This window comes from Helianthus annuus, chromosome 17, assembly GCF_002127325.2.
Source record: "Helianthus annuus cultivar XRQ/B chromosome 17, HanXRQr2.0-SUNRISE, whole genome shotgun sequence".
Classification (NCBI taxonomy): domain Eukaryota; kingdom Viridiplantae; phylum Streptophyta; class Magnoliopsida; order Asterales; family Asteraceae; genus Helianthus; species Helianthus annuus.
Window position 1 is genome coordinate 119,573,090 of NC_035449.2, and position 12,433 is coordinate 119,585,522.

The following is a 12,433-nucleotide window of genomic DNA, read 5'->3' on the forward strand; positions in this document are numbered from 1 at the left end:
ATTTCAGTCCCCGATTCCTTCTTCAGTGACTGAAAAATTAGTCTCGGATACTACGTTAGTTTAGTCCCATGTGTATTACTTTAAGGACTGAAAAACGGTCCTATAAACATGTCTATATTGTCCCTAATAAAGTTTTGTTAAGTTTGTGATTCCATGTCAAATCAGTATCCAATAAGATGTTTTAGAGACTAAAAATTAGTCTCAAGTACCACATGATTTCGGTCCTTAATATGCTTCTATTAAGTACTAAAAATTAGTCTCACATACAATGTTATTTTAGTACTTAATATGTACTTTTAAGGACTGATAATCAGTTTAAAATAAAAAAATACTTTTAGTCTCCAATATGTTTATTTAGGGTCTGAAAATTACTCGCTTAAGTTAGTCCCTAATATCTTTTCTGGTGACTATCTTTTAGTCTCTAATACTATGTGTCACTTTCAATATGATTTTTTACATACTGAAAAATAGTTGGAAATTCAATTTTAGTTGAGTCCCTAACATGCATTTACAATTCCCAACAAATATATTTAAGGACTAAAAAGTAGTCCCCAATCGAATTTATAGTATTATATATTAAACCATTCTCATTAACACAACATTAATATTATTCGTCAAAATGATTCTTGCTTTCTTAAAATCACAATAAACTCAAGCATTAATGTCATAACAATAGACAATGAAAATGAAAATAACACCAGTTCATCAATTCTAAAATTTAGAAGAGTATTAGAGAAAAAAAAAGTAATAAACGTCTTAACTAACTGCCTAGATAGTGTTGTCACTTTCATTGTGTAGTGCATTCAAACCATCATCTTCACTAGCATCATTTGTAGATATTGTGCTCTCAAAATCTGGATATTTTCTACTCAAGAACTCTGTCACTCTTTCGTATTTTTCGTTACTCTGTTTCAATTCCTCCTTGAGTTCAGTAACCTGATTTCTCAAATCTTCGTTCTCAGTTGAATCTCGTTGAGATGATTCGACTGACGATTTCATCCAGTTATCTTTTTTCCTTAACACAGGACCAACACCTACCTCCCATGCTGATTGTATTGAATATATATGTTAGTAATAGAAATGAAAACATAAGGTCATAATAGCTTCTCAATGATTAAAAGAATGATATACACAACTTACTTCTAATTTCTCATACATCAAAGTTTTCACATCTTCCGGTACCGAATCCCATTTGTGAAATCTCATCGGCAAAACATCGCGAACAATTATTCCTAACTCGGTTGCAAAATCGGTTGCTGAAGTCCCAACGAAGGCTTTTGTGGCCTTATCTAGTGTCAAAGTAATTTTGAAACCCTCTGGCATATTCTGTAAATACCTTGTAACGTTGTGATTTATACTTGGACCACGCCTCTTTGGGGGATTTGCATATTCTTCTGCAGATTGTTCTACATGTTGATCTACATATGGTTCTGCAGGTGAATCTAAAGAGAATTATTCATAAATATGTCATATATTTATTAGTTGTAATCAAAATTTATAGTTATGTACATGTAAAAAGTCAACAAAAAAAGTCAAATCATAGTATTACATACCTAGCAAAACAGACGGGTCGGGTTAGATCATAAGAAGAGTTATTTGGTTCAGGTTAGAAAGGTTCAGGTTAAAACGAGATTGGGTCAAAGATTCAAAGAAACTATATATATAATGTATTTACACTTGCTATTTAAATAATCAACAAACATTACAAAATTTAAATAATCAAGGGTTTATGATATTTACCGATAGTTGTAATGTCTTTAGACTTGCGTCTACGGTTCTTTCTCGGTACTCTAGCAGATGCGCTTCCCTCGGCCACCATCGGATTTGTAGGTGCTCGGGAATCTTCTTCAGGCCTAGCTCTTGTAAGGACCATCATCATTAACATAAAGATTCACATTGTACTCAAGGAAACTGATAGTCAATTAACATAACAAAACGATATATACATTACACAACCAATGTTTTGAACCAAAAATAAACAAATCAACTGCTTATTAGATGATAAAAAAAATGTAGTTGTTGATTTTACCTTGCATTCTCAATTTGCACAGATGGCTTAGTTCATAAAAGAAAGAATAACTTTTGTTAACCCCTTACCCAATGGAAATACCCAAATAAAACTATAGGGCCATGGTCTCCTGGTTTCCAATTACAAACTAACATTTGTGTGTGATGCTTATTATATGTATAAGAATTTTGAGCAATCAGATAGTTGACAAAACTAAATAGAAACCCATATGTGTTGATAGTTGGAGACTTGGACCAGAGTTTAAAAAGAAATTATAATTTGTTGTCAACAGTCTTAAATGCCCCCTTTTCATTCATAATTGGGTCAAAAAGTTCCAATATATAAGTTTTACATTAGGCATTTGAACCGTATGTAGGCCTATGCCCACCCTCCGTATGTGTTAAATCAGCCAATGCTGACATGAAGCTATAACACATGAAGGTACTACCTCTTTAATTTATAGTTCCGTAATACTAAATAGAATTTCTGAAAAAACTTAGAAAACCCGTTTGATAGAAAATTGCAAACACAACAAACCTAAATGCGAAATCGAATAAAAAAAATCCTAAATTTGAAATGATGGAAGCCATTAATTCAGAAGTGAAAAAACCTAAATCCTAGACAATGGAAAGCCATCCATTCAGCCACATAATTGTATTCAGTGCACAATTAAACATATTCATATATCATCTGTTATTGTCGAATCTGTTGATAGTGTTCATTATATCGAAAAAAGTTCAATTGATACCTTAATCTTCTGCAAACCTCGATCGACTGAGTGAGTCTCCGCCAAAACTTCTTCGCACAACGACTTCAAGACCAAGCATATAATAGAGTCAGAGCAGAGGGTTTCGTGAGAGAGTAATTGGAGCGTAATAGGGTTTGAATATTTGGACATGAACGTGGATATGGAGGGGATTGACATCTCGATTTCTTTGATTATTTGTTGCAAGAGTTTCGCCAAGGATGATAGGAGTGAGTTTTGTTAAGATGTGGTTTCCCAAAATAATACCCTGTATATTTCTTTTTCTTTCTGAACAAAAGATGCTATATTTTTTATTTTGATTTGATATTGTTAGTGACATCACGAAAGATGCCATGTATATTTTTAATTTTGATTTGATATTGTTAGTGACATCAATTTAAAAATGGGTTTGCTTTATGGTTTCTAGATTAAATTAACAATAGCCATAACACTAAACTTTTTTATATTAATTTAAGATGTTATATATTCATGCAATGAAAAATAAAATAACATAATTCTTTTCAAAAATTGACTTTTGGGACTGGTTAAATCAATTGTTACACATTACCTAATTGTAGTTATTTTTTTAAACTTTTTAGGTTAATGATCTATTTTACACATATCTTTATGACACTTAAACACATCTTTATGACACTTTCGTTAAATAACCTTTTGGTTGTTACTTGTTGGGTGGTTGCTCATGTTGGACTTTGAGAAAATGAAATAAACCTATAATGAAAGACTATGACACAAAAATTTAGGAGGCTTGGTTGCGACTTAGTGATTTTAGTAAAATGGTGGCATTATAGTCTAGTGGAGATGAATATGATCGAGTGGTTTCGCTGGTTGCATAATGATACTCCAATGGTCCACTAATGATCCAAATTTGTCGTTCAAAAAAAAAATTAGCCTATTAAAATGCACCGGTAACGATGATGATGTCAGTGATGAGGTGTCACACCCCAACCAATGGCGAAAACATCGGGATGAGACGAAGTGTGAAGATTGCTCGAGACATCATAACACTATTTGTGACGATAATTAAATAATTCCCATTTCATTTCATAACTTTCAATTGTCAACATTACATAAACTCAAGTAACAACAACTTCAAAAGAAATACATGATAACATAAGCAAAATTGATACGACATATTAAACCTAAACGTCTATATGTGTATCTAGGCATCAACGCTACTTCTTTTCATAGCATCGTCATCATCAACCTGTAACATGTTTAAAATACAATTCAATGCAAAAGCAAAGGCGAGTATACAAGTTTGGTACGTACATAACAAAAGATAAGTTTTAAACAATTCCTCATAGCAAGCATGTGATTCAAGATAAACATTTAAATATGGCATGTGTCTAACATATCAAACCAAAAGAGACGCAACATGCTCATGACATAACCTCAAGTCTACGGGCGGGTCGTCAATCCTATAGCGCTACATATGTCACGGTTAGGCTCGTACGAAGTTAATGATAAGTTCAACACATAAGAATCACCCAAGTTTAAAGTATCAAGCCATCACGTATACAAGCATGTTATAGGAATGTTCATGTGTTTAAGCAAAATGTTCATGTGTAAGTTTTTGATAAGTAAACATGTTACACCCCAAAAGTGGTAAAAGTAAAAAGGGGGAAATACGAGTATACTCACAAAGTTTGCATATGCTTTCCAATTATCCAATTATTGACGAGTTGATGAGGTTGGAAGATTGAATGTGTAGGGTTAAAGTTCAAGTATGCTTAGAGTCGAGATTCGGTATTCAAAACAACATAAAAAGTAAGATATGTGAATAGCATGTGAAAATAATCATCTTCAACACTTAACACTTGTATGACACTTGGTAACCACAAGGGTTATGATAATGTTTTCATGAGTTGAACACCCATAAGAATCACAACAAGGTTTAGGTCTTAGGTGATGTTCTACTACTTTAACATATAAACATGAGTTCAACATCAAAGGTTCGAATGAGTGTATATATATATCTAGGTTAAGTACTACATATTATTTAGTCCAATAATTCAAGTAGGAGGTAGAAGATTAGAATCTTCATTTAGGCACCTCGTGTTATCATAGATGTCATGTATGGGGTAGGAAGGACATGCTTCCATTTAGGAACCCCTTGAATGTTCACCACTTCACTTGGTGTAACAACAACCAAGGAGGGTCACGAACTAGGATTTGCACAATAACATAAACAACCTAACTATATAGAAATCATCAAATCACGTGAGGATTGTATGTAGGACAACCCAAGTTGTTCCCTAATCACTCATGTATCAAAGGCTATGTTTGACATGATTTGTGGGTTGAAACCCTAGACAAAACACCAAGTTTATGAGGTTTAATCCTCTGATTTTAAATGTCTCAACCTTGTTTTTAAGCTTAACCAACCATGGGATAAGTTGTAAGCATTAGGACATAGGTATGAGATGTGTTGAACACAAGTTACATAGGTATAAACAAGTTTTTGATGAACATAAAAACAAACAGAAAGTTTATGGATGATTTCGGGGCATTTCCAGGTCTGATTTCTCCAAGGAGAAGTCTAGGAATCGAACCCCATGATTATCCAAGTAAGTGGGAAAAAGAATCAAGTGATTTCGTTAAGAAATGAGTGAGTTATGCTCATTTTCGTGAAGGGGTGTCAATCTGCTCGAACCTTTACTTTCAGCTACGGTTTGGAGGATGTTTTGAGAGTTTTTAGTGTTGCAAAAGTGGTAGAGAGGCTGGTTATAAGTGGTATTTATAGGGGGAAGGATTAGGGTTTCAATGGGTTGGGCTTTGGAAGTGTTTAGAAGGGATTACACCTTGAAACTAGCCCACAAAACCCAACTATATGGGGCTGAATTTTGCTGAATTGGGGCTGCCATATCTCTTTATTTTTTTATTTTTTTAAAACATTATAATGAGTAATTTTGTTAGTTAAGTTGTGTAATAATATGCAACAATGTTTCCCCTAACTTGTAACAAGGTGAAATATGAAATAAAACATGATTTAACTAGGTAAAAAGTGTAATGTACAAGTATGTAACATGTTTGTAAGTGACAAGTATATGTCACATATTAGATGATTAACCGTTGTATAAATAAGCATATTATTAGGGGTTTTTAGGTATCAACAATTTAAGGACAAGCATGGACATGCATCGTGAATAAGTATCGTATAAGTATGAATTACAAATAAGGATTCGATGTACAATGAATTCGAACGTATGAACATGTATGAATATGTAGATGGTGAATTTAAAGAAATACGAATTTTATTTATGATCCAAGTCTCGGATTTTACAACGAGAAGACGACTATAATAATACAAGATTTCCAAAAATAACATTACAAGGCGAGCTTTCTAATTATGGAAAGTACATAGAAGCAGGGTGTTACAGTCTCCCCTCCTTTAGGAAATTTCGTCCCGAAATTTATTCAAGAGGAAGACTTGAAAGAGTTTTGGCAAAAGCTGACTATTAAGAATTGAGACTTGAAAATTTTGAAACGTAAAAAGTATGAAATTTTGAAGGATGACAAGATAGGTTTGCAAAGGAGTTCGTTTGTCTAAAATGATTTGAGGTACCAAACATAATTGGAAAAGTATAGTTGCGTATATGGAATTGAACGATTGACTCTTAATAAACGAATGCAAGTATAAGAATGGCATATGTATTGGATAGACAAAGTAGCGTGCTAAGAATGAAGCCTCGTCATGGATAATCGGATATAGCGCATTTGTGAGTTGTTTAAAGTTTGAATTAGGTCTAAAAGGTCTGCAAAACACTGATTTTCTCATGGCACGTCTTACGAAAGTTTGGTAACATGATGAAAACACTTATGTATAGGAAGTACCAGCGGCGTATCCACCATGTTTTGACCACATTACGTCCGTTTCGTGTTCGGTGTCATGTTACGTTCCGTGTCTTACCATACACAGTAGTACACTCTATGGTTTTTCATGAGCCAATCACTATAATCCCGTGTGCACCCGCGATTATCTTGATCGTCGCATGATCCGCATAGCTTGTACTAGTTGTGTATGAATCGGGGTATACATAAAAAGTTTAGAATGTGTACGTACAAGAATATGGTACATAAGCAAGTCCATGTTTAAGTATGTGTGGGACCCACGCAAGCGAATCCCTCAGGTTACGCTCGCGTATAGGTACGAATGTATGAATCATGAGTATAAGCAAAATTATGAGCATAAGTATAAGTTTAAGTATGAATATACACGTAAGTATGGGTATCAAACGTACGCGTAGTATGAGTATACATGTAAGCATGAAACGTATAAATATAATTAAAATCATAAAACGCATGAGTACAAGTATGAATACGATTACAAGTATAAGCATAAAATGTGTTGTTATGAATATGAGTGAGAGGGTGAGTACAAATACTATTGATTACGTATATAGTATTAATTGAAACATAACAAAGTTACGTATGTAAGAGTGCTCAAAAGGTTGAGTATGTAGATACGAACGATATAAGTGAAATTGTTGCGATGAAGCGACAAAACGTGTATGATGACATGCATGTATAGTTGTTTAAACGAAACGTTGAGTTTATTGAATCAAATTTAGATTGGGCTTGGTTTAAAAAGGTAGAATATAGTTTGCATATGTAAGAGGATATAAAGTACTTATTGGTCATGCATATCGTATTTTGTAATGAATGGAAATGTTGCCTTTGTTTTAAAAGAGTTTACGAAATCCGAAGATGGTCGGTCCCCGTGGAGTCTTCTTGCCCACGTGTCTTGAAAAATAGGTGTAGGAAAAGGTAAGTTCGTTTCATCAAAACAAGAAATTTTGGAGTTTTTGTGAATACGTTGATCCTTGGAAAAGGGATTTATCAAAGGTCTTAGTGTTCATTTTAAAGGGTTTTGACAAATGGTTCGTTGATGTTGGAAATATTCTTTGGTAAAACGATCTCATAATATCTATAAGATCCTATAGGTAATTGAGAAAGGTTGGTTTGGTTTCAATTAAGAATGGAAGTCTCTAGTATGACGATATAATGTGAGCAAGTTTTAGTGATTATGTCGAATACGAAGTTCATGGGCAAGAGTTTCATTGGGCCGATTAAATTGATAGGTAGCATTTCGTAAGGTTTTGAAGTTTGCGTAATAAAATGTTTTAAGACATGATTAAGAATCTCGTGCATATGAGTTGAGTACGTTTTGACAAATCAATGTATTTTGAAATCGGTATGAGTGGGTATTTTGAATAATGATAAACAATTTGGGTATAAAATATGATCGAGTTTGCATAATAAGATATTTTGAAGAGACGTTTTGGTAACGATCACCTAGGTAAGGGAATCACCCCTAACTCGTTAGTGAGGTCGTTTTTAAGAAAAGGGGAGTGGAGTTAATCGTCAAGGTAAGGAAATCACTCCAATCTCGATGATACCTCTCCACTAGTTGTTACAAGGAATATGAATTTAAATTATATGAAAATCATGCATATATAAATGTATCGAAAAGGTTCGATATGTTGTGCGTGTGAAAAGAGAAATCAAGGTAAACTCGAGGTTGAAAGATTGCATCGTATGAAATGAACAATAGAAACACATGTTTGACCAAAGTTTGGAGTGTTCCAAACGGAACTTTGACTAACCAAAGTGGTCGAAAAGTCTTTTGAATTTGAGGAGCATGCTTTGGCCTAATAGGTAAAATACTCTCGCCGACAAGTCGGTTAACGGTATTTACCCTTCCGGTTACTACATGTCCCAAATTAATCGAAATTTCGAGACTTGGCGGGATTTAACAAAAATATCAAGGAGTGGAACTAGTCGCCAAGGTGCGGGTTTCACCCCTAACTTGACGATTTCGTATCCTAAGTGTGGTTGGTACTCGTCGGGTCAAAATTTAATTTCAACACTTTGACGAGGGTCCACTAGAGTTTGAAATTCGAATTTCTCCATCAAGGTGAGGATTTCACTCCTAACTTGGTGGTGAATTCCGTGTAAAAAGAAAAGTAGAAGGATTGAGAGTCATTCACCAAATTGTGGGTTTCACGCCTATTTTGGGTGAACTCGTCTCGTTTGTGTAATATGTGTGTTGTCGGATTTAGAATAGTCGAGTAAAACGCGTGAGGAAAAGTGTATATTAAAGATTAAACAAACAAGTATAACATGTCAAGAATATCACAATAAAAGTGAAATGATGAAACGAATATTAATGCATAAAAAGTATGTCAAGAACACACATAAAGGATAAGACGATGAAACAGGTATTAACACATAATAAAAATAAGTATAGCATGTTAAGTGTTAACGCATAAATGACACATATGCTTACAAGATCAAGAGAATAAATAAAAGCAAATAAGATAGCATGCAAGTAGTTTTAAGTAAAAGGTACGAATAAGGCTCTAGAACTATAGACTAGGTTAAAGCATTCCTACTTTTCCTAATTCCCTATAGTTATGGCTCTGATACCAATCTGTCACACCCCAACCAATGGCGAAAACATCGGGATGAGACGAAGTGTGAAGATTGCCCAAGACATCATAACACTATTTGTGACGATAATTAAATAATTCCCATTTCATTTCATAACTTTCAATTGTCAACATTACATAAACTCAAGTAACAACAACTTCAAAAGAAATACATGATAACATAAGCAAAATTGATACGACATATTAAACCTAAACGTCTATATGTGTATCTAGGCATCAACGCTACTTCTTTTCATAGCATCGTCATCATCAACCTGTAACATGTTTAAAATACAATTCAATGCAAAAGCAAAGGCGAGTATACAAGTTTGGTACGTACATAACAAAAGATAAGTTTTAAACAATTCCCCATAGCAAGCATGTGATTCAAGATAAACATTTAAATATGGCATGTGTCTAACATATCAAACCAAAAGAGATGCAACATGCTCATGACATAACCTCAAGTCTACGGGCGGGTCGTCAATCCTATAGCGCTACATATGTCACGGTTAGGCTCGTACGAAGTTAATGATAAGTTCAACACATAAGAATCACCCAAGTTTAAAGTATCAAGCCATCACGTATACAAGCATGTTATAGGAATGTTCATGTGTTTAAGCAAAATGTTCATGTGTAAGTTTTTGATAAGTAAACATGTTACACCCCAAAAGTGGTAAAAGTAAAAAGGGGGAAATACGAGTATACTCACAAAGTTTGCATATGCTTTCCAATTATCCAATTATTGACGAGTTGATGAGGTTGGAAGATTGAATGTGTAGGGTTAAAGTTCAAGTATGCTTAGAGTCGAGATTCGGTATTCAAAACAACATAAAAAGTAAGATATGTGAATAGCATGTGAAAATAATCATCTTCAACACTTAACACTTGTATGACACTTGGTAACCACAACGGTTATGATAATGTTTTCATGAGTTGAACACCCATAAGAATCACAACAAGGTTTAGGTCTTAGGTGATGTTCTACTACTTTAACATATAAACATGAGTTCAACATCAAAGGTTCGAATGAGTGTATATATATATCTAGGTTAAGTACTACATATTATTTAGTCCAATAATTCAAGTAGGAGGTAGAAGATTAGAATCTTCATTTAGGCACCTCGTGTTATCATAGATGTCATGTATGGGGTAGGAAGGACATGCTTCCATTTAGGAACCCCTTGAATGTTCACCACTTCACTTGGTGTAACAACAACCAAGGAGGGTCACGAACTAGGATTTGCACAATAACATAAACAACCTAACTATATAGAAATCATCAAATCACGTGAGGATTGTATGTAGGACAACCCAAGTTGTTCCCTAATCACTCATGTATCAAAGGCTATGTTTGACATGATTTGTGGGTTGAAACCCTAGACAAAACACCAAGTTTATGAGGTTTAATCCTCTGATTTTAAATGTCTCAACCTTGTTTTTAAGCTTAACCAACCATGGGATAAGTTGTAAGCATTAGGACATAGGTATGAGATGTGTTGAACACAAGTTACATAGGTATAAACAAGTTTTTGATGAACATAAAAACAAACAGAAAGTTTATGGATGATTTCGGGGCATTTCCAGGTCTGATTTCTCCAAGGAGAAGTCTAGGAATCGAACCCCATGATTATCCAAGTAAGTGGGAAAAAGAATCAAGTGATTTCGTTAAGAAATGAGTGAGTTATGCTCATTTTCGTGAAGGGGTGTCAATCTGCTCGAACCTTTACTTTCAGCTACGGTTTGGAGGATGTTTTGAGAGTTTTTAGTGTTGCAAAAGTGGTAGAGAGGCTGGTTATAAGTGGTATTTATAGGGGGAAGGATTAGGGTTTCAATGGGTTGGGCTTTGGAAGTGTTTAGAAGGGGTTACACCTTGAAACTAGCCCACAAAACCCAACTATATGGGGCTGAATTTTGCTGAATTGGGGCTGCCATATCTCTTTATTTTTTTATTTTTTTAAAACATTATAATGAGTAATTTTGTTAGTTAAGTTGTGTAATAATATGCAACAATGTTTCCCCTAACTTGTAACAAGGTGAAATATGAAATAAAACATGATTTAACTAGGTAAAAAGTGTAATGTACAAGTATGTAACATGTTTGTAAGTGACAAGTATATGTCACATATTAGATGATTAACCGTTGTATAAATAAGCATATTATTAGGGGTTTTTAGGTATCAACAATTTAAGGACAAGCATGGACATGCATCGTGAATAAGTATCGTATAAGTATGAATTACAAATAAGGATTCGATGTACAATGAATTCGAACGTATGAACATGTATGAATATGTAGATGGTGAATTTAAAGAAATACGAATTTTATTTATGATCCAAGTCTCGGATTTTACAACGAGAAGACGACTATAATAATACAAGATTTCCAAAAATAACATTACAAGGCGAGCTTTCTAATTATGGAAAGTACATAGAAGCAGGGCGTTACATGAGGTGGCAACGTAAATATAGCGTAAATATGGTGACTTATTTTCGTTGTGTATTTTTTAGTAGACTCAAATTAGCTCTTTAGTCAAATTCATGCTATAGCTAAATCTAATTTTTATTATAAATCATAGATAATTCTGAAAACTTAATAATAAGATTCCATGAGTAAATAATAGTTGCCAAAGGGGATACATAGTGAACGGAGTAAAATTTTTAGTTAAGTCAAGCGATGACTGCAGACAAACACAAAATTGTGGAGTTATGGTACCAGGTGTTCATAATGATATCGAAGACGATTACTATGGATACCTTGATGAAGTCATTGAATTGTCACTCATAAGAGGCTATCGTATTATTTTATTCAAATGCACATGGTTTAATACTGATCGATGAAGAAAGCACGTGATATTTGAACCTCATTTCATAAGCATAGACACGTCCCGACATGCTTATAAGGATGATCCTTTCATTTTAGCAAACCATGCAAAACAAGTGTTTTATATAAATGATATACTTAAACCAAATTCACAATGGAAAATCATTGAAAGAATTACACATAGGCACTTGTGGGATATTCCAGAAATTCAGAATGCAGAAGATATGTTAGAAGATGTCAACCTTCATCGTGAAGATGTTGAAGATGAAATTATTGAAATTGTTGATGTTCAACATCATTCCGATGGCACTATAGATGGTTTTATTACTGATGAGATAGATGATTTTGATCATAGCATGGAAGATTTTGGTTCAAAGTCAAATTTGGATGAGTCAGACGCTGAT

The 12,433-nt window shown here is 33.9% G+C and overlaps 1 protein-coding gene across 5 annotated transcripts; it reads right to left on the reverse strand.

The window, feature by feature from the left end:
• Positions 1-607: 607 nt before the first annotated feature.
• LOC110923109 lies at positions 608-3,036 on the reverse strand. 5 transcript variants are annotated; one of them, XM_035986857.1, is made up of 4 exons: positions 2,757-3,036; positions 1,741-1,853; positions 1,141-1,442; positions 608-1,046 (listed from the first exon to the last, which is right to left on the reverse strand). In XM_035986857.1, the coding sequence occupies exons 2-4, from the start codon at positions 1,817-1,819 to the stop codon at positions 1,035-1,037; spliced, it is 393 nt and encodes a 130-aa protein (XP_035842750.1). In that variant the 5' UTR covers positions 1,820-1,853; positions 2,757-3,036; the 3' UTR covers positions 608-1,034. The 5 variants fall into 5 exon arrangements, with proteins under 5 accessions (XP_035842750.1, XP_022022975.1, XP_022022973.1 ...); XM_022167283.2 differs by having other exon boundaries at positions 1,741-1,859; positions 2,757-3,034; XM_022167281.2 differs by having other exon boundaries at positions 1,741-1,911; positions 2,757-3,034.
• Between the last annotated feature and the right edge of the window lie 9,397 nt (positions 3,037-12,433).

Excerpts from the sequence above, each read along its gene's own strand:
- LOC110923109 (XM_022167281.2), bottom strand. The coding sequence starts at position 1,885 with ATGTTAATGATGATGGTCCTTACAAGAGCTAGGCCTGAAGAAGATTCC. Across the intron at positions 1,443-1,740 it reads TAAAGACATTACAACTATCG|ATTCACCTGCAGAACCATAT; the intron begins GTAAATATCATA and ends AATTCTCTTTAG.